This window comes from Anomaloglossus baeobatrachus, chromosome 1 (assembly GCF_048569485.1).
Source record: "Anomaloglossus baeobatrachus isolate aAnoBae1 chromosome 1, aAnoBae1.hap1, whole genome shotgun sequence".
Taxonomy (NCBI): Eukaryota; Metazoa; Chordata; class Amphibia; order Anura; family Aromobatidae; genus Anomaloglossus; species Anomaloglossus baeobatrachus.
The window spans coordinates 611849329-611875681 of NC_134353.1; the positions used below are offsets into that span (position 1 = coordinate 611849329).

Here is a 26353-nt window from a genome sequence, read left to right on the forward strand (position 1 = left end):
ATTCCTCTGGGAATAGCCGGACACACGTTTTATTCTAGGTTGTCTCTTGAGCTTTCAGCGGAAGGCTCTCTGCCCACACCATTGACTCTCTACTTCTCTCTGACCACCTGAGATCTTATTGATGTAAGACTGTTCCTGTCCCTTTCTGTATACTGATGCCTCATCATTTATATACTAGAAGCTGTTTTGTTACCTTGTAACATTGTGGAGACGCTCCCGCCATTCTGGCTTATTATTTCAGGAAGCTGCGATGGGGCAAAATACATCTGAAGCTTCACAAGAAAATCTGGAGGAAATGAAACCATTCTCTCCGTTGTGGTTCTCCATTTGCAGCCGATGTAAATCCTGGCCATATTTAGCATGGTTTCCCTATGTACACTTGCACATTCTAGCTCCCTAAACATCGCAGTGGTGCAGATTTACTGTTGTATCAGCACTGATGATAGAGATCTGTAGTTATTTACAGCTATTGATTACCTGTGAAATCCCACCACATTCAGGCTGGTACACATCTAGCATAGAACTAGTGCCAGCATCTTCCCATCTCATGGTTCATCACGTAGGATTTTTTTTGTTGGGTTATGGTTTCCTGCACTTCTTACCATAGTTTCTCTTGATCTAGACAATGCAGTAGTTTTCCTAAAGATCAGTGACGGGTAACTGTGGTCACACTGAATAATATGAAATAACTATTAGCCCAAGTATGACAGCTTAGGGTGAAACCACCTTTTGACCTCCTGACGAAGAAGCGAAACGCACTTGGAGGTGCTTCTGCAATCAGTCCGTACCTTGTCCTACCATATGTACACAGATAATTGAGGATTTGTGTATTTTATATAGCCACTAGCTGTAGTACCCAGGCGTTGCCCGGGATAGTAACTGTCTCTCTGTCTCTCTCCCAGTCTCTGTCTGTGTGTCGATGTCTGTCTCGCTGTCTGTCTCTTTCCTTGTCTGTCTGTTTCTGTCTGTCTCAATCTCTGTATCTGTCTGACTCTCTCTTTCTCGCTGTCTCTTTGCCCGGGCTGTCTCTTTGCCCGGGCTGTCTCTTTGCCCGGGCTGTCTCTTTGCCCGGGCTGTCTCTTTGCCCGGGCTGTCTCTTTGCCCGGGCTGTCTCTTTGCCCGGGCTGTCTCTTTGCCCGGGCTGTCTCTTTGCCCGGGCTGTCTCTTTGCCCGGGCTGTCTCTTTGCCCGGGCTGTCTCTTTGCCCGGGCTGTCTCTTTGCCCGGGCTGTCTCTGTCTTTCTCTATCTGTCTCACCACTGACATCTTTTTACCTCACACATAAGCTTCATTTACTAACAGTTTGTTTTGTTCCTATAGCAACCACTGACAATTGCTATTTAAAGCCAGGAGCTCCCAGCTTCATTCAGATTAATGGAGGCAGGATTTTTGTAGAGTAACTGGAAAGGACGGGGTTACATTTTCCCGCCCAAACATAGTCTATGACGTTCCCTGAGTCACATGGAGTGTCTGTGCAAAATTTCGTGATTGTACATGCGACGGTGAAAATTCCTTTAGCGGACACACACACACACACACACACACACACACACACACACACACACACACACACACACACACACACACACACACACACAGCTTTATATATTAGCACTATTTGCACTGAGTTAACATTGACCTGGTTACTTGACTGTTTGCACATCTTCGGGTGGGCTGCAGACTGAAGCTTTCCACACTGTTTTAGGTTTCTGTAGACTTTTTGTATTGTCCTGTTTGGATCCACCTGTGTGTATGTATGCAATATCCAGTCTAGTATATGCATTTTGGAGTTTGAATGTATCTATTTAATAAAATATGATCAGTATCTTACACGTTATGTGAAGAAATTGGAGGGTGGGGGGAGAGGGGCTCCGATTTCTAGGTTTCCCACCTTTTTAATACCCTAAAAAATGTGCCTGGAATATAATTTAGCCAAACCGATCTAAATTTAGTTTTGCATAGAGTTGAAAAAGAAATACATTTATTACTATGCAACATGATGACGTTCCAGATAATTTCATTCTATATATGACCTGTCCAGAAATTGGTATCATGGACAACCTCAAAAGTATACATCAAGTGTATGGATAAATATCTATTATAGTGTATTGTTAAACCCATTATCAACCAGTGATGAGTGGGCACTACCATACTCGGGTGCTTGATACTCGTAATGAGCAGGTGGACACTTGGACGGGCTCAACTCGTGTACGGAATATAATGGAAGTCACTGGGCAACTCCAGCATTTTTCCAGCAGGTCTTCCAGAAAAATGCTCCAGTTCCTATTGACTTCCATTATACTCGGTAAATGAGTTGAGCCCATCCGATCATCAAAATGCGTTGATGAATACCAAGCATAGTAGTGCTTGCTCATCAGGATTATCAACTATTTTGTGAAGCTGCTATTGGAGTGCTCTTTCGAAGCATGTAAAACCTCCATATACTTTTGCAGTCATACAATGGTTCGGCTGCCGGCTGTCTCCCATACACGTGAGAATTTGTTTGACCGAGCGCCTCCATATCCTCTGAGAGAGCTGCTACCAGACATCTGCAGTCCAAAGCTGGACATGCTACATCCTTAAGCCTACAACAATCATGTCGGTGGGTCACTTACACATAAGACATCTGTGGGTTCGGAGGATGCCAGTCTAATTTCTATGGGAGCCTTGAGACTTTAGAGATCTCCATCAGATTATTTTTTGTCATTTCTGTCAACGAGGGCAGACTGATCATCTAGGAGAATACATTGGGAGTTTTCCTGGCTCCATGCTTTTCCGTAGTGATCAGATATGATGATATACCCCAAGCCCTGCAATATATGCTGTATCTTTCCTCTACCAATTATAGTGCCAGAAGGATTCAATGATAATTTACATTTCTGGAGCAACTCGGAAATATGACCTAGAGGCGTCTGTAGAAAATATCCCAAAAATATATTTTAAAGGAGCATCCTAGGAAATGTCCAAATTTTAAGAATATATTCTTTTAATCGAGAATATGTTCTGCGGTTGTGGATGACTGACAAGGGAAGTAAAGGGAAATGACTGCATGGTTCAGAATTGGGATTGGTTACAACTTGTCATGAGTGAACACTACTATGCTTGAGTACTCGTAACGTAACGAGCTGTTGGATGCTCAGATGGGCGCGACTCGAGTACCATAGTATAATGAAAGTCAATAAGAGACTCAGATTTCCCGAAAATTTTTGTGTTCCCCATTGACTTCGATTATACTCAGGTACTTGAGCAGTCCCCATCCAAGCATCCAACGAGTACCCGAACATGGGTACGCTGTGTATACAATAACACCATATATTGAAAACTGCTCCTTTTCTTCTGTAGGAAATGTAAGATGTCCATTGATCCCAGCTATCTGACTGGGTTGTGATGACTTCCAGGTGTCTAAAACAGTGGATGTGTACCGAGCATTGAGGCGCCATGACAGTGTTCAGACAGGAAAACCTAGAGGATTATTACGACATCGGAGAAGAGCTTGGCAGGTAAGCGGCAGCCATTGTGTGCAGGAGTTGGATGAGGACTGCTTACTTTGATTGACAGTTCTCTTTTCTGCAGCCACTGTGCTAAATATGTATAATTATAATTACACTTTCCGCTGGTAATAGGAGGACCGCTAGAATTGGTTAAGCTATACTCAGGCGGCTCATGCGAAAATTATATAGCTAGGTTCCAGCTGTAACCCACTTGTGACTCAGTGTTTCTTTTGCTGAGACTGACCTTTATTTTTATTTTCGGCACAGTTCAGTGTAATAATCAGAATTATATGCCTATATCAAAGTGTGACATTAGGAATAAAGGGCTATCGCTTACATTAATACATGTATACACTATTGTATGGCTATAGCTATTGTATTATTTGGATAATTTATTGTTGATCTCAGTTATGTTGGTGCCTATATGTTGAATACACACATGAGCGCTCTGTTGATTCTCTATAAATCTAGCACTGATACCCCTTTTGTAAGTACTAGAAGTAAAGTGTTATGTGCATCTGACGTCTTTTTCAGGTGGATTCCGCCAGGAGTAATGCCACCAAAAATGAACATCATGCCCATCAATATAAATACGACATTGCTGTGCACATGTTCAGTCTTAGGTGGGCTTTAAACGTTGCGATATTGCTACCAATATATCGTCGGGGTCACGTCGTTAGTGACGCACATTCGGCGCTGGTAGCGACATCGCAACGTGTAAATCCTAGGTGCGACAATGAACGAGCGCAAAAGTGTAAAAAATCGCTGATCTGTGTCATGTCGTTCATTTCCATAATGTCGTTACTGCTGCAGATACGATGTTCCTCATTCCTGCGGCACCACACATCGTTGTGTGTGAAACCGCAGGAACGACAAACATCTCCTTACCTGCTTCCACCGGCAATGCGGAAGGAACGAGGTGGGCGGGATGTTATGTCCCGCTTATCTCCGCCCCTTCGCTTCTATTGGCCGGCCGTTTAGTGACGTCGCGGTGACACCAAACACACCTCCCCCTTGAAGGAGGAACTGTTCGGCGGTAACAGCGACGTTGCCGACCAGGTATGTGCGTGTGAAGCTGCCGTAGCGATAATGTTCTCTACGGCAGCAAGCACCAGATATCGCATGTACGACGGGGGCGGGTGCTATCGTGCTCAGCATCGCTAGCGATGTCGCAGCGTGTAAAGCCCGCCTTAGTGTTCCTTTTTTTCATCTTTTAAGGAATGTTTATTCTTCGCTGTTTTAGAGTTGAACACAGGGAAAAAATGCTGGAGGTGGAACCGTTGCAAGATACAATGTCTTAGCTGCCATCAAAGCCATTGAAACAAAAACATTGTGTGCATGTGTCCTTAGTGTGCCTTTTAGTGTCCATACATGTGCTAGATACTTGGGTGTGGAGGTTATAGGACTGTGCACATATTGTGGAGGTTCCTTAGTGCAGAACTGCAAAGGCTTTGTCAGAGGCCAAATAGAGATACATCTATATGGCTCCCGATGAAACCTAAGGCATGCCAAGGTAGAATTAAGGATATAGGGACTGTAATATTAACAAAAACAAGTCCAACTACATGTTTTGAGGGCATTGGTATGAATGAAGCCATGTAAAACAGATTTCTAAGCGCTTTCAGTGTTAGTTTCTCTACAATTACGATTGGTTTTAGTGCTCCATTTTTCCCCAATTAAGGTAAATTGAGGGATACTCTTAATTAAAGAAGTGCTTCACTACTCTGCAATAGTGGCCACCTCTCTAAAACTGATAGGGAAAGCTTTTTCTAAATACCTTGTTCAGCCAAATCTGCCTCTGAGCAGTGCGGTCCGCTCATCGCCATGAAGTGACCCCTGGGGCTCCATGACCTCTGCGATGCGGTGATGACAAGTCAACTTCCAGTTGACCTGACGTCACCGAGGCCGGCCCAAGTCTCCCTGAGTGACTGGGCTGTGGGCGCAGTTTCACCGCTCGTCACAGCCCAGCATCGCTCATGCTTACGGCGCTCTGCAGTGACGGACAGAGCACGCAACATGCTGGGCTCTCGTGAGCGGTGAAACGCTGCCCACAGTCCAGTCACTCAGGAAGACTGGGGCTGGCCTCGGTGAACTCACCGAATCTCAGAGGTCATGGAGACCCAGTGAACCACCTCTGTAAGACACAAAATATTGGACATGTTGTAGTTTTATTTAATAAAAAAAAATTAACTTGCATGAAAATGTCAATTGGATGATTTGAATTTTGACAAAATTCATGGCAGCAGCACATCTGGCCTTTGCAGGTCACCACAGCAGCCAGCATACCCAAATCTGAGGCTACTCTGAGAGATCACTGCGGAGTGTGAGACGATCGCATGTCCTCATTAGCATCTGCTTCACTTCTGGCTGGTTTCACACTCAGTCATCTAGGGGTGGGGTGACACCAGTTAGGAATGGGACGTTTGCACCAGTGACAGTGGCAGTATAATTTGCACATGATCTATGTGGCTCTGTCTGTATAAACTTTTCACATCTTCGACACTAAATAGATAACTGTGCGGGGAGGGAAATCAGTGGGGGGCTTCCCTCCCCCATCACTTACACTACAGTAGTCACATTACAATGGATGGGATTCTTCACTTACAATAGGTCTCATCCACTTGATTTTCAGCCCCCCTTCCCAGACAGAGACCAATTACTGAAGCCCCCCACAGCCCCACTAAATAACTAGTGCTCTTTCATTAATGTCTCCCGAAACCCGGTATATATGAATGCTGACCTACATCAGTGAAAGTCTATGCATTTCTATCCTAGGGAGCCGGCCATCAATGCTAAAGTAGTGCCCAACCTCTTTAGATTATACCAATTCTGATTTATCTTACTCGTTATAATCATCCTAGTACAAAAAGTTTGTGTTCCCTACAATAGACCTGTCAGATTCTGTTACATTGTGATTGGCTAACACATTATTACAAATTTTAGATACATTTTATGGCCAATTAAAGCAGATTTAATTTAAAACAATTGTCATTGTCAGCAGCTCTCACTTACTCCACATGTCTTGATTCGTCTGAAGTGGGGGGAGAGCGATGCCAGCACTGATTGGCATCTAAGAAGTAGTGGGCGAAAGACAGGCGCATAGGCTTTTAACCGATAAACAACAGTAGGGGGATTGTAAGGTGCACTCACCTATGGATGTTGTGAGACAGTCACAACACCTGATGGAGCATTGAGGCTGGTGGAGACAGCTGCGGACCCGTAAGATAGGAACAGGAAACTTCTAAAGAAAATCGGGGATCATCGCTGCGCTTCTCACCATTGAATCCAATGAATAGTTTTCAGGTCATTTATTGAAGTACAAGTCTACGCGTTTCAGGGGTCTCTGCCCCCTTCCTCAGGACAAGTAAATTCAATGGTGATAAGCGCAGCGATGATCCTCGATTTTCTTTAGAAGTTTCCTGTTCCAGCACTGATCGACAGCAGAGATCACGTGATGTAACTGTCATGCAATCCCCGGGACAGCCATTGGTAACACCACTTTAATGGTTCCCAAGGTGAGTGTAAGGCTATGTGCCCACGTTGCGTTCTGTCCCTGCAGAAATTTCTACAGCGATTTGAACAGCACACATGCGCTTCAAATCGCTGCAGAAACAGTCCGTAATGAAAAGCCGATTTCATACGCTGTGGATGCAGCCTCTCCCATAGACAGAGCGGGACCTGCATCTAAAGCGCATGAAAGAAGTGATGTGTTGCTTTTTAGAACGCAGCGCTTTGGCAGTAGCCGAAGCGCTGCGCTCTAATACGCCACGTGGCCATGGATTAGGCACAATCTTCATAGATTGTGCTGGGGACGCATGCAGTTACGCTGCGGTGCAGAACGCAGCGTAACTGCATGAAAATACGCTACGTGGGCACATAGCCTTAGTGTTTTGGTGGGGGAAACATAATGATGGAGAAGATTTTGGCCAAGTATTGGACAACCCCTTAAAAGTGAATCTGCTTTATTGCAATAATGTTGCAATACTCTGCCTGTGAGCTGGAGGCTTAAGCTGAGAGGAACCTGCAGATGTCAGGTATAATCACGCAAAGCTCTGCAGTGAGCAGAAAGCGACCATCACACATTACACTGGTAACACCCCTTTTATCTAAAATAATCTGTGGAGGCGGAGTTATCTTCCATGCATCGCCCCATAGCCTGGAAGAGCTCCTTTACATAAAGTGATAAGATGATTTATCCACAACAAGGCATCTGATATGAGATAGACAGGTATGGCTTCTTCAGCATTCTATAACCTGTTTGCCCATATTATATTCCCTTTTAAGGTCAATATACACATTACATGAGACTTAACAGAACCCACTAATCACCTAACTTGTGCGGGGGCTACTAACTCTGTTCATCTGACATCCTCTTTCGGGAAAGAGAAGGATTAAGTTGATGGAAATACAATACTGGATACACTGCTTTTACGGGAGACAACCCATACCCAGGGGGTGTCCGAGGCTTTCTCCTTTCTTCCAGTTGAAAACACAGGCTGCGTGTGCATGGGTATTGAGGAGTTGTGATAGATGGCGGTCTGTGCAGTATGTATGACCAGCTTTACACACATCACTTTAGATTTAATACTGGTCTGATGGGACAGGTTGATGAGAGAACTTCATGTGTAAAGTACCCTCTCCCCATTGCTGGAGTAGACTTCATAACTTGTATCACAATGGCCCGTGCTCTCCATTCTCATATACTACCCTGCATCTGCTGAGGTTGAGATTGCTATCCATGCCATTTTCTTGTACATTTGAATGTGCCTCCAATGTTTCACTGCAATTTTGCATATTGATGTTGTGTAGGATTGATATACTGTGCTTTTTTGGGGGGGGGGGGGCCATTTTCATTATTTTGTTATTTTACTAATTAAGCTTCAATAAGTAATATGATAATAAGACTTTGCAGGTATGGTAACAATGACATGGTGTGTCCTCTGACGTTGGAGCTTTCTTAGATCAGGTGTATAAAGTTTGGGTATGTGAATGCTCAGGCTGGCGAGGCTCTCACCCATGTAAGCAGGTGCAAGAAGTATGTTTGCCTTTATTTCTATGTAGACTTCCATTAGCAAAAAGAACATTTTGCAGAAGGATTGTAGCAACAAAATACAATTATTATGGTTAGAGTTATTTTTTCCGACAGCGCTCATAGTGAAAATTCCAAAAAGTAGTGTGAACCAAAATATAGAGGCGCCGCCTAGAAATACTCCCTGCAGATTGCGTCTGTACCCCTTACTAAAGCGGGCTTTACACGCTACAATATATCTAACGATGTGTCAGCGGGGTCACGTCGTAAGTGACGCACATCCGGCATCGTTAGTGATATTGTAGAGTGTGACAGCTACGTGCGATTCCAATTGTATGCAAAAACGTTGATCGCATACACGTCGCTCATTTTCTAAAAATTGAACGTGCAGTTGTTCAATGTTCCCGAGGCAGCACACATCGCTCTGTGTGACACCCTGGGAACGATGAACACACTTTTCCTGCGTCCCGCCGGCAATGCTGAAGGAAGGAGGTGGGCGGGATGTTTAAGTCCCGCTCATTTCCGCCCCTCCGCTTTTATTGGGCGGCCGCTGTGTGACGTCGCTGTGACACCGAACGTCCCTCCCCCTTCAGGAAGTGGATGTTCGCCGCCCACAGCGAGGTCGTATGGAAGGTAAGTACGTGTGACGGGTTTACTCGTTTGTGCGACACAGGCAACAAATTGACCAAGCCACACATACGACGGGGGCATGTGCGATCGCATACGAGATCGCATATGAAATTGTAAGGTGTAAAGTAGTCTTAAGAGGAGCTTTGCATGCCTGGCCAGACACTCTGGCACTGTCCTAAGGTTTGTTAATTTCCATAACATATTTCTCTAAATTGCTTGATAATTGCTAACTAGTGCTATGTGGCCTGCTGGGAAAATGATGATCGGGAAGAAATGAACTTGAATTGTACTTTGCACTTGTTTTATTGAAGCATATTTCGTCTCTGGATCCAAGGTATTTCTTATTAAAAGTTATTGCATAATGATGAATGAGCAGACGAGTGCAGAGTGTGATATGTTTTACAGCACCGGTATAAGCATTGCATAATTCAGTTATCATGCGTTCTTGGCATTGGTAACTAGACATGCTTCTTTGCCCTACACCTTGTCGGAAAGAATGGCAAGTGTCCCTTAGCTGGACAACCTTCACTGATGGTGAGTAGAGCATGGGTGGTCTATCTGGAAAAACATCAGGGCAAATTACATTTTTTTTCAAATGCTTATGGCCTTCAATTCGTAACCATATACTTCTGAATCCTTCACTGTGGCTGATAGTATGGAGACTGGAGTAGCTATATTCCCCTTAAGGATCATATTTGTGGGGGGTGCCCTCAGGGGATAACCATTTTCATCTTCGGTTATTCCTATTATGAATAAAAAAAAAATTAATAATCCAGCACTCATTAATTAACGAGATATAGGTTTTAATGGAAACCGCAATCCTAAAATATATGTAACGTTTCGACCAGCAAGACCTTCTTCAGACGGAGTGCAGACAGGAAACTATATGGAATAGCGCCGATAGAATAGGGGCAGGTGCCCAAGAGAATGGCGCCATATCTCTGTTAATGTAAGAGTGCCGGATTCCTTTTCTTTCCTTGTATATGGACGGTATCCTAACAGGGCACCATATCTACATACAGAGAGACGTATATCCCAGCTATACACCTATTATGAATAGTCAGATCCACTGAGCATAGTAATTGTATGCAAACCCCCTACTTGCTGTACTAAATAGAGTGCAAATAACTTAAATCACACGCGCAGTTGTAAAATATTCCTTTACAGATAAGTTCAGACATAATGGATATCGCTCAGATTTTACCTGTGGATTTGCGCTGATAAAATCTTCAGCTGATTACTGTACCAGGCAAGTAAATGAGATCACAAATTTTAACCCCGTGCTGTGGAAATTTTCTTAATGGAAATAACCTTCAGGGCAGACTTTAAATGGTTAGTCGTTTCAACAAACGGCAAAAATAAATAGAACAAGCTAATATAAGAAACTAGTATATCTTATCAGCAAACTGTTCCTTATTTTTACCTTATGAGTCACTACTTCTGCCTTTTGAGCTTACCATTCACTATGAAAGCCACTGAGGGATTATGCTCATATTGGACTATGTGCGCACGTTGCGTACTATTACGCAGCGTGTAAGTCACTGCATGTGCGTCTCAAAACGCAGCCGAAAAGCTGCATTCTGAGACGCATTATTGCAGAATTCCTGCAGAATTCATGCGTTCTGGATGCTTGCTCTGCCATAGACAGAGTGGGAAAAGCATCCAGAACGCACATTTTTGACAGTGCGGTCCCACTCAGCTCTGCTGCATCCCCATAGACTTGCAGCAGAGCAGAGTGGGACCGCACTGTCAAAAAGAGCATGGCTGGCTGCGAGACAAAGCCACGCAATCAGAATGAACTCTGTTGAACTTCACCCGACTTCATTGTGATCGAGCGATTCTGTGTGTGCCGCGGCTTGATTTGCGATCACAGGTGAAGAACTCACCGGTGACCGCAAATCTCCTGAGTGACTGAAGTGAGTCGCACTGTCAGCGGTGCCGTCACTCAGATTACCCGCGGCCAGCTCGAGTCCACCCGAGACCTGAGGCCGTGGGTAACCTGAGTGATGTCTCCGCTGACAGTGCGACTCACTTCAGTTGCTGCGTCATGCTGACAGAGCGGTCTGGTCTGTGGCTGCTCCTGTCAGCTTCATGTAGCAGAGCTGGATGTGTCATGGGACCTCGTGTGGATTACGCCGGACCTGGAGGGGTGTTTGGGGATTTTAATAAAGTGGTGAAAGAGGGTGTTTTTTTTTTTTTTGTCTTTTATTTCAAATAAAGGATTTTTTTTTTTGGGGTGTATGTGTTTATTTACTTTCACTTACAGGTTAATCATTGGGGGTGTCTCATAGACACCCGCAATGATTAACGTAGGACTTAGTGGCAGCTATGAGCTGCCATTAACTCCTTATTACCCAGATTGCCACCGCACCAGGGCAATTCTGGATGAGTCAGGTAGAGTCCCGGGACTGTTGCATCTAATCGATGCCGCAATTCCGGGCGGCTGCTGGCTGATATTTTGAGGCTGGAGGGCTCCACATAACGTGGGGCTCCCAATCCTGAGAATACCAGCCTTCAGCCGTGTGGCTTTATCTTGGCTGGTATTAAAAGTGGGGGGACCGCACGCTGTTTTTTTTTTTTTTGTTTATTTTACTGCACTACATAGACCCGCCTACCGGCGGCTGTGATTGGTTGCAGTGAGACAGCTGTCACTCAGCATTGGTTGGATTCATATGCGCCCCCATCATAGGCGCCGATGGGCGGGGGAAGCAGTGAATACGAGATGGAATAATGAGCGGCTGGCATTTTCAAAAGCTGGAGAAGCCGCCGCAGTGTCAGCCGTGCAGCGCCGCGCCGGTGATCGGTGAGTATGAGAGAGGGGGAGGAGAAGGATAGACCAACAGAGAGAGAGACCGATCGACAGCCAAAGACCAACATTGACAGAGAGAGAGAGAGAGAGTGGAAAATGAAACCAAAACGCACAAAAGAAGTGACATGTTGCTTTTTAAAATGAGGCGTTTTGGTAGCAGCCGAAACCCTGCGTTCTAAAACGCAACGTGCGGATGTAATTTGCACAATCTTCATTGATTGTGCTGGGGACGCAGGGCGCATGCTTTTACGCTGCGGTGCAGAATGCAGTGTATAAGCATGATAACACACAACGTGTGCATACAGCCTTACGGCTGCCCACTGAAATCTATGAAGGGGACAATTCTATAAGAAGAGAAGACCACACTCCAATGAACTCCTGCTGCTTTCTAACTAACCTTTTAGCTCATTCTAGGGCTGGATTCACAGTTGGGCCCCTTTCAGATGTCCGTGTTTCAGGTACGTGTGACATCCATTTATAACACTGATGTCACACATACCCATGTTATTTTATAGTTACTCACACGGCTGTGTTTTCACACAAACCGTGGGACCCCCGCACGCACACATGCAGACATGTCTGTTTTTTTTCTCCGTAGCACGAGTGGCACACGGATCGCACACTGATGTGATCCGTGTGACATCAGTGTGACACGTACCAGAGAAAACGGGTCTTTGTAATAAAAAGAATTTCTATGTTCACCTGTATCCTGGCGGCACATTTTGTTTGGCGTCCGTCTACTCTAGACATCTTTGTCCGTATGGTGCAATCTATTTTTTGAAGGTCAGTTTCTTTGACACTGATGGGATGCAGAACATCTATTATGAAGACTCCCCTGATGAATAGTATATTTGAAACTCGTTGGGAGGATGCGATTTCTACTACAGTTATTTGACAAGCTGGATCTTGAGCTATAATTGGTATCTACAAAGTCCACTTGATGGTCACCAATATGAAGCTTTTGGCCTGCAAGGTATAGGTATGCCCATTGATCTACGGTAAGACCATTCCTTTCTTTGAACGGGATCCATCTATGGCAGTGAAGGATGGTGTTCTGGTTATTGAAAAGGTTTGGTTTGTACTTGTATACAGGCCCATTACATTAAAACCCATATACCACATGTGAGGGTGGTTCCTTCTTTATGGGTATTTTTGGGGTTCTTTTAAACCACTTTATTCTGAGTGTGTTCAATATGGGATGTTTTTGTCTGATGGGCCTTATGTGCCACATAGGCCCAATTTGAGCTTGGAGGCCTGGAGTGGTTCATTTGTTAGTTTTTAGTTCACGTTTTGATGCAGTGAGTCGTCACTTATTAATGAGCACACTATTAAGGCTAGGTTCACATATCCGTTGTTTATGATCAGTCACAATCCGCTGCTCTGATAAACAACGCAATCCGTTTGGCGGATTCCGTTGTTACCCATAGACTTATATGAGCGGCGGATTGTGACTGATGCACTTGCGTTGCATCTGCCGCCCAACTGATCAGTCATGGAACGACTGACTGTCGGGTGGCAGGAACGTTTTTTGAGCAGCGGAATCCTTTTGATTTCGCTGCGCATGCTCTCTCGACGGCCGAACGATCAACTGATCACCCGGCAGCCGCCTTCTGTGAGCGATCAGCTGATCTCCCGGCCGCCGGCTTTTGAGAGCGATCAGATGATCTCCCGGCGGCCGGCTAATAAGAGCGATCAGCTGACTGATGCAAAACAACGGAAATGTGAACCTAGCCTAAAAGTTATGTTTTAAGTTTCTAATTTTTGTCTGCAAACACCCCTTTACTATTTTGGATACATCCATTTTTAACACTGATGTCACACATACCCATTTATTTTATACTGTTAGGCTATGTGCGCACGTGTGCGTATTGCATGCAGTTATGCTGCGCTCTGCACCGCAGCGTAACTGCATGCGTCCTGCGTCCCCAGCACAATCTATGAAGATTGTGCATGAGACGTGCGCACGTGGCGTATTAGAACGCAGCGATTCGGCTGCTGCCCAAAGCGTGCGTTCTGAGAAGTGACATGTCACTTCTTTTATTTGCTTTGAATGCTGTCTATAGGGAGAGGCAGCATGCAGAGCGCATGAATTCTGCAGGCACCAGGCGCTTCAGAACGGAGCTTTTCAGCTGCGCTCTGAAGCGGACCTTTTGTGTGCGGTGCAGAGCGCACACGTGCGCACATAGCCTAACTCACAAAGCCGTGTTTTCACACAAACCGTGTGACCCCCGCACTCACACACACATGCAGACATGTCCGTTTTTTTTCTCCGGCAGCACGAGTGGTACACTGATCGCACACTGATGTGATCCGTGTGACATCAGTGTGACACGTACCAGAGAAAACACGGGTCTTTGAAATAAAAGAAAAAATTTCTATATTCACCTGTATCCAGCGCTGTTTTCTTCGGCTCTGCTGTCTCCTGCTTCTGAGCCCCGCTCATTATACTCCTTGATTATTCACTGCACTGAGGAACTGGAAGCAGGAGCATCACTGGAACATCGGGGACAGGTGAGTACCCAGCAAGCAAGCAGTGTGTGCGACTGCGCAGTGATGTCCATAAGGTCATTGGGGTTCCCAGTGAACTCTGATGAACCCATGTAGTCACCATGGTGACACCTGCTGTGTCGCGGGGGTGTTATTAGGGTGTTATGTTCAACCTCTTTATTGATAACGACATATTTAAAATTAAAATTGATTTTTCAGCCACAGATGGCTTTTTTATCAAGTTATAAATGAAAAAAAAATGACATTTAGTCATATTAGAGATTAGTTTGCAATGCCTCATAACTCCCCCTACTGGTTCTACTGGTTTAATGTTATGGGAACACTAAATAAACATGTAAATAACTAACCTAATTACAAAGTGGGTTAAAATCATGTACAACTCTAAATATGGCAGAACAACATAATCATGTATTTGAATAGTTTGTGTGTGTATATATACAGTATGTGTGTGTGTGTGTGTGTATATACAGTATGTGTGTGTGTGTGTATACAGTATGTGTGTGTGTTTATATATTCTCCAGATGTTCTTAGGATCCACCTTATCTAAATATTAATGCACAAAAATAGGTCACACCCCCGACATGAGGACACTTTAATGATAGACCAATTATATTCCATATAAGTCGTCGCAACCAGGGGACTACCTCCATGTGAAGGATGGCGCAATGATGATGTATTTAACAATGGTTACATACAGTGATCAGGATTAGGAAAAGGTCCAGTGATGGGGCCTACAAACTTTTCTAATGTTGATCAACATTGCTCGAAAGAGTTATCAAATTACTGGCCAGGTTTAAAAGGGGTCATTAGGCCACAGGTTGTAACCCAGTACTGTCCCAAATAAGCACAGGGTTGTGGGAGTGGTGCATGGGAATCTTCCAGTATAAAACATACCTAATGTACATCAGTTAGCTCAGGTCAGAAGGCCAGGCAGTAAGCCCAGGTGATCTGATGCGATAACAGTCTGGAGGGCCATTCCAGTATTACACAGCAAGCCCATTGATGTGCATAGGCCCTGTATAATACCTAAATTCCCCACTGGTGGTGCTGCAGGCAGTTTGAAGTTTTAAGCCTCTGTCACATTTAACTTACCAGCGATCCCGAAAGCGATGCGACCTGATAAGGATCGCTGGTAAGTCGCTGGGAGGTTGCTGGTGAGATGTCACACAGTTAGACCTTACCAACGACGTAGTAACGATCAGCGACCTGTATAGGAGGTTGTTCGTAGGCATCAAACACAGCAATGCATCCTGCCCAGCAGGACATCACCTTTGAAGAAAATGGCCTGGACCATTCTGCAACGACTAGCGATCTCACATCAGGGGCCTGATCGCTGGTAGGTGTCACACATAACGAGATCGCTGGGGAGATCGTTGCTGCGTCACAGAAACGGTGACACAGCAATGATCTCGTTAGCGATCTCGTTAGCGATCTCGTTGTGTGTGACGGGGCCTTTACTGCAAGGTTTCTACTCAGATTACAACTGATCTCTGGAGGTCTAAGCAGGTGGACACTTTGGGATTCTCCTGATGGATGTGGTGTTGAAGTAGTTGTGATGCTTCACAATTGTTATACATTTGAGTGGGAGACTGATGTTGTCAGCCATGCTCCAGTCTGTATGGACATGTACATTTGAAGAGGGCATCCTGCGATCTTTCCAGAAGGTTTCTTGCAGCATTTAAGTATCTCTCGTAGGTTCACCATTCCTCTGCCTCTTTGCTTTTCTTGGTTACCGGCCTCAGACTTTGTGATGTGATCTGTTTTTAATGCATATCTAATTGAAGATTATAGTGGGATATAAAGTCCGTCTGTCACTTTTCTTTCTCTCCTTCTAGTGCACTATCTTGTTTCTGTTCTATAAACTGTGACATTGGCCATGATGGCTGTCGGTCAGCCTCGTCTGTACTTGATGCTGTGACTTCTCTAGGACTTTGCACTGAGTGGTTAATAGTTGTCAGACCCGGAGGTTGTAACACAAGTGACTTCTATTCTTCATATCCATGTAAAGCTCATACAGAAATGTAGATAGGGATATGAGTGAATTATCTCTTAGGGTGACCCAGCTTTCTTCTCAGAGTGTACTATTTGACCCTACAAAACGTCTTCCATATGGAGCAGTTTAACAAGGCGTTGTTTTTTTTTTCTGGCTGTTCCAAAAAGGATCTGCACTGTAATCTTGTACGGCAGGAGCGGCTAATAACAGCTCTCGCTCTCTAGAGTTTAATTATACCAGGAGATGCCTTCAATTGCAATCACGTTCTGTTAACGGCAGAACTTTCCATTCCAAGTTAGTGTCTTCTTTGCGTGGTCTTCCCGGGAACAGCTGAGCAAATCAAAGGGAAAATGTCCTTATTTCTGTTGTCTCCTCTTCCTGTCAGGGAATCCATCAATTATTCTATGCGCTGCTGCATTGGTCCTGTAGAGAGAAATGTGTTGACTGGTGCCATAGCTGGCGGTGCCCAGGTAGCCGGTGCTGCCGAAGAGTCATACCTGGACCGTTACTGCCATGGAACTCAGTAAGTTGTTGCTGGCATGGGCCTTCCTGAACAATTAACGTGGCAATGTTGATGTGCCCAGCATTGTATTTTGTCTGAGATTTTACCCTTAGGCTGTTCTGCATCGTCTGGTTTTGGCCGTGTAAATACATAACTGCTATGCTTTGAAATCCGGACTTCCTTCTTTTTAGGCACACAAAGGAATTATCTTAGGTAGTTATTCTTTTTATGTTGCCGTTCATTTTTTAGTTCCCTCTGATTTTTTTTTTTTCTACCCAGGTGAGTTTGAGTCAGCAGCGGACATTCACCTATACAAGAACAGTATATGGTCTCCTGACTCTACAATCTATTCCCTGAGCCCTCCATAATCCTTACTATTTTTATCCAGCAATAATTGTGAGCTATGAAACTCCTTATATACATTGTAACTAGTGATGAGCGAATAGTAAAATGTTCGGATTATTCGTACCGAATACGGTACCTATGGTAGTACTATTCTGGTATTCGTCACAAATAATGACCCATATGCAAGTCAAAGGGGAACCCAAGCATTTTTCTGGGAAACCCCGAAGAAAAATGCTTGGGTTCCCCATTGACTTGCATTAGGTCCATTATTCGTGATGAATAGTACTAGATAGGTATTCAGTACGAATAATCCGAATATTGATATACCTATCAATAATAAAATCAACAACCCACTAGAAGACCAAAATACACCATAAACTCACTTATTGATAACTCATTATGTGAATAATCATAGATCTCTGTATCAGAGACTTGGGCTATGTGCACATGCTGTGTTTTTCAATGCGGTTTTGGGTGCAGTTTTGTCACAAATCTGCATATCTATTCTTATGCCAGCAAAGTCAAGGAGAATCCTGAAGTTTTGTGCACTTTGCTTTTCGTTCCTTGCAGATTTAGGGTGCGTGCCCACGATCAGTGTTTGCAGCGTTTTGGATGTAGCATGCTTCAGCTGCATCCAAAACGCTGCGTTGACAGTCTAAGCATAGTAGATGGGATTTCTAGAAATCCTGTACCCACTGTGCTTGTTTTTTCCACAGTAAACACTGACCTGTGGTGCAGCTTTCCAGACTGCAGCATGTCAATTGTTTGCTGTGGATTCGCATTCGTCCTCCGTAGGGAAAACACAAGCGAGAGACCGCAGCGCACTGAACCCTGATCTGGGTACAAGCAGCTGCAGTCTCCTGCGGAGGAGACTCGCAAACCCACAGCTCAGGACCCGCTGCGTCCAGGACACAGTGAGTCCTGATCGTGGGCACATACCCTTATTGCAGAAAATAAACTGCAGCATGTCAATTCATTCATTTTTGCCAGCATTTTTTCACCCCAAATGCATGAAAAGCTATGCATAAAAAGGCACTGAAAACTCAGCAAAAAAGCACCGCAAGAACGCTTGCTTTTTCTGACAGGAGATGCTTTTTGATACCGAAATTTCTGCAACCAAATACTCAGCGTGCGCACATTGCCTTTAATGGAATAAGGCAGAAGATTTTTGGTGTGTAATCTGAGGACAGCATGCTGTAGGGGATAAAAAACAAAAATCAACTGTGCCTCTCTTACTCGGCTCCATGCTGTTGTTTATTTAAACTAAAGGCTTTATCACTTGATTATCATTGCTATGACTAGCTGGCTTGAGCCATGTGGCCCCACATGCCCCTTGTTGTTATTGACACCATGCTGTCAATGTACAATCTCTATAGAGAGCCTGGTGTGGGCAGGCCAGCTCCCTGGGCTCAGCTACATGACTAAAGCTAAAAATTCAGATTGTGTCAGATCGGCTGCAGTCAGTAATCTAAGTGATAGATGCGTTACCAAAAACCTGCTGACAGATTCGCATTAAGCTGCATTGAAAAAATGAGTAAATTTAATTGTGCTGCCCATTATATATTATTATTTTTAAATCCTAGATTAAACACTCACTGAATATGTCCTAATGTGATCAGTATAGACCATGGTCTGAGTTTTAGCTCAGATCTGTGATTATCACAGATGAGTGAATGGGTCCGAGTGCTGTCCATTAAAAAAATCGGACAACACTGAGAGCTTACACTCATGCGTTTTTAATGCACCTATATAGTAGGCCTATTTTGACTGTCTACAAATCAGTCATAATATGACTTTGATTGTGAGCCATGTACAGCTAGAAGGCTTGAAAGGGAGATTAAGAGTTAAATGATCCCTTTTTATACACATTAGTGTCATATCCATTAACCCAGCACCTATGTCCAGGACTGGAGTCATGATCACCTTAAACCCCTGTCACACATAGCGATGTCGTTAGTGAGATCGCTGAAACATCACAGGTTTTGTGACGCAACAGTGGCCTCGCTAGCGATCTCGCTACGTGTGACACATAGCAGCAACCGGCCCTTCGCTGCGATATCGCCGATCATACCTGAACGTCCTGGTTCACTTTTTGATCGTTTGTGTCCCGCTGGGCAGCATGCATCGCCGTGTTTGACGCCATAATAGCTCATGTGTAACAGGGTCCCAACGACCACCGAGATCGCCATATGGATCACCGTATCGTTGCTGCGTCGTTAATTAGATCTCCCTGTTTGGCAGCTCACTAGCGACCATGTAGGGACATACCAGCGATCCTGACCAGGTGGTATTGTTGTTGGGATCGCTGGAACGTCGCTACATGTAATGGGACCCTTAACACTAGAAGTCCTAGAAATTTCGAGCTCCCCCCTGAAGTCCCGAAAGAGGGTCAAATGACCCTAAGGCTATGTGCGCATGTTGCGTAATTACATGCAGTTACGCTGCGCTCTGCAGCGCAGCGTAACTGCATGCATCCTGCGTCCCTTACATAATCTATGGAGACTGTGCAAGGGCCGTGCGCACGTGGCGTCTTAGAGCGCAGCGCTTTGCCTGCTGCCCTGAAGAAGTGACATGTCACTTCTTTCCTGCGCTTTGCCTGCAGCCCCTGCTCTGTCTATGCGAGGAGCTGCAGTGAGAGCGCATGGAATCGGCTTTTTTTTTTTCATTCCGGACATTTTCTGCAGCGATTTTAAAGCGCACGTGTGCTCTTCAGATCGCTGCAGAAATTTCTGCAGGGCTAGTACGCAACGTGCGCACATAGCCTAAGGGTACCTTCACACTTAGCGATGCAGCAGCGATCCGACCAGCGATCTGACCTGGTCAGGATCGCTGCTGCATCGCTACATGGTCGCTGGTGAGCTGTCAAACAGGCAGATCTCACCAGCGACCAGTGAACAGCCCCCAGCCAGCAGCGACGTGCAAGCGATGCTGCGCTTGCACGGAGCTGCCGTCTGGAAGCTGCGGAGACTGGTAACTAAGGTAAACATCGGGTATGGTTACCCGATGTTTACATTAGTTACCAGCGCACAGCTGTGTGTGCAGGGAGCAGGGAGCCGCGCACACTGAGCGCTGGCTCCTTGCTCTCCTACCATAGCTACAGTACACATCGGGTTAATTAACCCGATGTGTACTGCAGCTACATGTGCAGAGAGCACGGAGCCGCGCACACTGCTTAGCGCTGGCTCCTTGCTCTCCTAGCTGCTGTACACATCGGGTTAATTAACCCGATGTGTACAGCAGCTACATGTGCAGAGAGCCGGAGCCGGCAGCACAGGCAGCGTGGGAGCTGCAGATGCTGGTAACTAAGGTAAATATCGGGTAACCACCTTGGTTACCCGATGTTTATCTTGGATACAGCTTACCTCAGCTGTCAGATGCCGGCTCCTGCTCCCCTGCTCGCTTCATTCGTCGCTCTCTCGCTGTCACACACAGCGATCTGTGTGTCACAGCAGGAGAGCGGCTTTGAAGAAAACGAACCAGGGCTGTGTGTAACGAGCAGCGATCTCGCAGCAGGGGCCAGATCGCTGCTCAGTGTCACACACAGCGAGATCGCTAATGAGGTCACTGCTGCGTCACAAAAACCGTGACTCGGCAGCGATCTCGGCAGCGAGCTCGCTGTGTGTGAAGCACCCCTTAGTCTAAACTGAATAGAACTAACTAGAAACTAAATGGCTAAACTCAATGGAAAACAACCACCTCCTGTGGTGCGACAGTAATGGCCTTAATTACAGAACAAAAGACGGTGATTATAGGAAGTTAGCTAAAATCCTTCAGGTCATTCGACCCGTCTCTGGGTTCCAAAGGTAGAAATGTTAAATGACCCCTCTCTGGGACTTCTAGTGTTAATGCTGGGGTTTCTGAGAATCAAAGGGTAGCAGCATTTCTATGGAAGGTCCTGCGTAAACAGGACCTCAGGTCGCTCTCAGCTATTTTAGGAGGCCGAGAGACGTGGATGGACAGAGCTGCGTATGTGCTGCCTCCTCTGTTTCTGGAGAAAGTCCTAGAGATGGCCATTTCTGACACTTCCATGGGGCCACATCTAAGGAGAGAATAAACCTTTAATATTCTAGCTTTTGGTTTGGAGACTAGCTGTATAAAATAAGAACATCTGCGACAGCAAATACTTGGCATAGTATAGTGAACAGTATCATAAAATGAGCCTACAGACAATGGGATAACTAATAAAGTAAAGCTTGCTTCAGCCTTAGGTTACTGGAGCGAAGAACCCTTTCTGTGTAAATATGCGTATATGTCATATAGCTTACAAATGTCACCTGTTCATTGTAATCTAATGCAGCGTTTTCTATAAATTCACCTGTGACTTTAATGAAAAATGCAAACAGGGACTGGTTTAATAATGTCAGTTGTGAATGTATGGAACATGGCATATATTTAGCCTGGATTAGGTGGGTGTAAGATGCACTGTTGCTCCGCAGCTACATATGCCTGGTTTATCCCATAATCAACTTGTCACATATGTAGGAAAGACCAAGCTTCACCCCCCCCCCACCCCTCCCCCCAGTTTAATTACCCATATTTGTGTCGTACAGAAGGATGATACAACACTGCGGCTTGGGATCTGTGTTTCGGAGTGATAGTTGTAAGTTTTCTTTTTTATTTATTTTTTTGGCCTTTTTGCACTGGAAGGGTTTGTTCTCATGTTCGGTAATGGCTAAAATTGCAAAGTGTTTGTAAATACAAGAGACTTTACAATTTTGCTTGTACTCAAGATTTGAGGGATTTCTAACTGTTGTTTACGGATCCTTGTCTAGTTTACAGGTCACCTTTACAGTCAGCAGTGGCTGAGCATTTGCAGTGCTTACAAGCTCTTTACAATAGTGCGAGTTGTGAGCACTGCCCTTAGGCTGTGCTCACATCTGCAGTAATAGATAACCGGACATGAAGGGTTACATTCCACCAGCTGATGGACAAGATGCCCAGAATGTGAAGAGGACAGGCCAGGAACGTATGTTCCAAGTAGTTTATTAGGTCTACGCGTTTCGAAGTATAAACTTCTTCAGGACCGAAACTACTATAACAACTGAAGAATACGGTTATACTTTGAAACATTTAGACCTAGTAACCTACTTGGACTATACGTACCTGGCCTGTCCTCTTCATATTCTGTGCATCTTGTCCATCGGCAGCTTGAATTTTAACCCTTCATCTCCTGTTATCTATTTCTGAAATCCGAGGGGCTACAACAGCCACATCTTTGAGCGTATTCCGGGGCTGTGGGTACACAACCACCCACCAGGTGATCACTGAGTATTACTGATTTTCTCACAGATAAGATCCTATTGTGCTTGTCTTTCCTTAGGGTTTTCCCCTGTCCAGTAATCATCCATTGGAATGGACCCAAAGCAATCCATTTCGCAAAAGGTGATTTTTGCAGGATCCGTTTTTTTTTTAACATTTGAGTCTGTGGAGAGATGATTTTTGCAGGATCTGTTTTTTTTATTTTTTACCATTGGAGTCTATGGAAAATGGATCCATTAACTAATTGCTATTCATTTTCCTTTTGGAACGAATCCAGTAAGAAAATACACAAATCACTTACAAAGGAAAGAATGACTGATAGCTATCAGTCAATGGATCCGTTTTCCATACATAAACTCCCATGTTAAAAAAAATATCCTACAAAAATCTTATTGTTTTTAAAACGGACAACGTTGTGATTGCACAGCTTTTTTTGCCAATGGATCGCCGCAGGATCCATTCTAGCGGATGATTACTGGACATGTGAACTTAGCCTAAAGCTGGGCAGATCACTTGTGCTCTATTAACTACTGATCCAGCCAGCATTTGTGGCGCCCCTGAGGCTTCCGTCGCCACAGGTCATTGCACCCCATCTGCGGTGTGATGCCCCATTCTGGGAGAGGAAGAGGGTGAACTCCGGTTTCCTGGTAAATTCACACTACACCCATTGCTAGGGACACACAGGACCAGGGAAAGTGGCAGGCAACCCTCCCATGCTGCATGCTGAGAGGGGCTGTAAGACCCATCCCTGCTCCCATAGGGTGGTAGCTTAGCAACTGGGGAGGTGGGAGGAGCCACCAGAGAGCAGACAGAGACAGGAAGGTGAAGTTTAGTCAGTTCGCTCAGGGGAGTGGGAGAGTGAGGAGTGAGCATGTAGGACGAGAAGAGAGAAAGGGTTGCAGGGCCACGAGTAGTCCTGTAAGGTGCCACGAGCAGTCCTTGATGGGTACCGCTGCCGAGGGCCCAGAGGCGCTACGGGTAGCTGCAGGCTGCGGTGGCCCGTTCCACAGTGACAACGGTGGAGCGACCAGCTGCGACAGGGGACGGTCCCTAGACACTGAAGGAGTGAAAAGACAGTCTCCAGACAGTAAAAACCGAGGCCCAGGGAATTGCAAGCTCCCAGGGCCAGAACCCAGAGCAGATCTTCAGAAAAGGGGTAATCAGCCGACAGGTGACCCCCCAGCCTGGAGGCTGTAATGGAGGCCAAGCCAAGTCCATCTACCTAAGGCAAGGCTAGTGAAGTCAGCAGAAAAAGGGACACTAAAGAGAGGAAACCGGATTTCACGCTCGGAACCATCCAGATACGGCGGAGGTCCCTGACGGTGGTCCCAGCAGTCTGAGGGTCCTTGCAAGTGTGACCGAAACTGTGAGTAAAAACTGGAACTGCACCTTTGGACTCGTCTCTGTTATTCCACCTGCATAGACACTTACAAGCACCAACTGTGCCCCGGGCATTGCTCCACCTGTGGGGAGCAGTACCACCATAGCTGCCATCACATCATCCCGGTGGCCTCACACAGCAGCGGCGGCTTATTAGCCGCATACCACAGGTGGCGTCACGAACACAACCATTAACAAGCAAGCCACATATTCTACTGACACCCACCAGGGCCACGGAGCCGGGCCCAGCCACCACTGACTACCACCGGACTAGTCCGGCCCGGCACCGGGTGTCCCATAGCCCTGGGGCGGGCGAGTCACATTTCTTTGGGGTCTATTGGACGATCAATAGAGGGCGTCTTGGGAGCCAGACCACAACTGATCTGAAGGCAATTTAAATGCCTGTAAAATATGAAAAAAATCTAGACAGTTTTTAGTTACTTTGTAAGTGATGCCTCTGATCTTTAATTGGTAGCAGAATTTAGAAACAATTTATTAACCCATGTAGCCTTGAACACTAGAAGTCCCAGAAATTTCGAGCTCCCCCCTGAAGTGCCGAAAGAGGGTCAAATGACCCTTAGTCCAAACTGAATAGAACTAACTAGAAAGTAAATGGCTAAACTCAATAGAAAACAACCACCTCCTGTGGTGCGACAGTAATGGCCTTAATTACAGAACAAAAGACGGTGATTAAAGGAAGTTAGCTAAAATCCTTCAGGTCATTCGACCCGTCTCTGGGTTCCAAAGGTAGAAATGTTAAATGACCCCTCTCTGGGACTTCTAGTGTTTAAAAAGCTTGACATTGCCTGACCTTCCTTGGTGCTGCAGAAGTAACCAGAAGCTACAGAAGGGCGACCACAGGGAAATCTAGTTTTGTGATATTTGTCTCACAGCTTATTGACAGACATTAATGCTGGGGCAAGATGGCGGCGACTTTGGCTGTGACATGGGTCCCATGGCCAAAAATAGTCGTATGCCGCTTCTACAGGGCAGCAAAATGCAAGTGATTGGGGGGCGCAATATGTAGGTGGCACACAGCGATTTTTGGCCATGTGAACTGTGACCCATGTAGCCCCAGCCTTCTAGGGTTTGTCCTTTAATCAGTTTGTGACCTGTTGACTGGTTCTTGCTATGGCGCCTGTTTGTGAAAGTATATTAAGAATGTAATTACCTCCATATCCATTCTCTACCAGTGTTTTCTACACTTTTTTTTTAGGCCATGTGCGCACTAGAATTTTTTTTTTTTTTTTTAGGGAAAATCTGGACCCTCTGAAAGAATCCCACACCTGCGGTAAAAAACGCACCAAAACCCATGCGGTTTTTGCCGCGCTTTGGTGCGGTTTTTCCGCAGGTTGGTCCCTGCGGATTTTTACCATTATCTATGGCAAAAACCGCAGGTACCTGCAGAAAAGAAGTGACATGCACATTAATTCCGCAGCGGAAAATCCACGGGTAAATCTGCAGGTATAAGGGTACCTTCACACTTAGCGATGCAGCAGCGATCCGACCAGCGATCTGACCTGGTCAGGATCGCTGCTGCATCGCTACATGGTCGCTGGTGAGCTGTCAAACAGGCAGATCTCACCAGCGACCAGTGAACAGCCCCCAGCCAGCAGCGACGTGCAAGCGACGCTGCGCTTGCACGGAGCCGCCGTCTGGAAGCTGCGGAGACTGGTAACTAAGGTAAACATCGGGTATGGTTACCCGATGTTTACATTAGTTACCAGCGCACACCGCTTAGCTGTGTGTGCAGGGAGCAGGGAGCCGCGCACACTGAGCGCTGGCTCCTTGCTCTCCTAGCTACAGTACACATCGGGTTAATTAACCCGATGTGTAATGCAGCTACATGTGCAGAGAGCAGGGAGCCGCGCACACTGCTTAGCGCTGGCTCCTTGCTCTCCTAGCTGCTGTACACATCGGGTTAATTAACCCGATGTGTACAGCAGCTACATGTGCAGAGAGCCGGAGCCGGCAGCACAGGCAGCGTGAGAGCTGCAGAGGCTGGTAACTAAGGTAAATATCGGGTAACCACCTTGGTTACCCGATGTTTACCCTGGTTACAGCTTACCTCAGCTGTCAGACGCCGGCTCCTGCTCCCTGCTCGCTTCATTTGTCGCTCTCTCGCTGTCACACACAGCGATCTGTGTGTCACAGTGGGAGAGCGCCTTTGAAGAAAACGAACCAGGGCTGTGTGTAACGAGCAGCGATCTCGCAGCAGGGGCCAGATCGCTGCTCAGTGTCACACACAGCGAGATCGCTAATGAGGTCACTGCTGCGTCACAAAAAGCGTGACTCAGCAGCGATCTCGGCAGTGAGCTCGCTGTGTGTGAAGCACCCCTAAAAAAAGTGTGCGCACAGCATTTTTTTTATACCCATAGGTTTTGCTGGGGAATGACTGCAGAAATGTTA

General features: G+C 45.7%; 1 protein-coding gene across 1 annotated transcript in view; it reads left to right on the forward strand.

Annotated features, from left to right (window-relative positions):
* DAPK1 (death associated protein kinase 1) overlaps positions 1-26353 on the forward strand; it is a 249771-nt gene that overhangs the window by 2824 nt on the left and 220594 nt on the right. Inside the window, exon 2 of the mRNA XM_075318554.1 lies at positions 3341-3498. Within this exon, the coding sequence (XP_075174669.1) occupies positions 3437-3498 (62 nt within the window). The 5' untranslated portion in view covers positions 3341-3436. The remainder of the gene's footprint in view (positions 1-3340; positions 3499-26353) is intronic.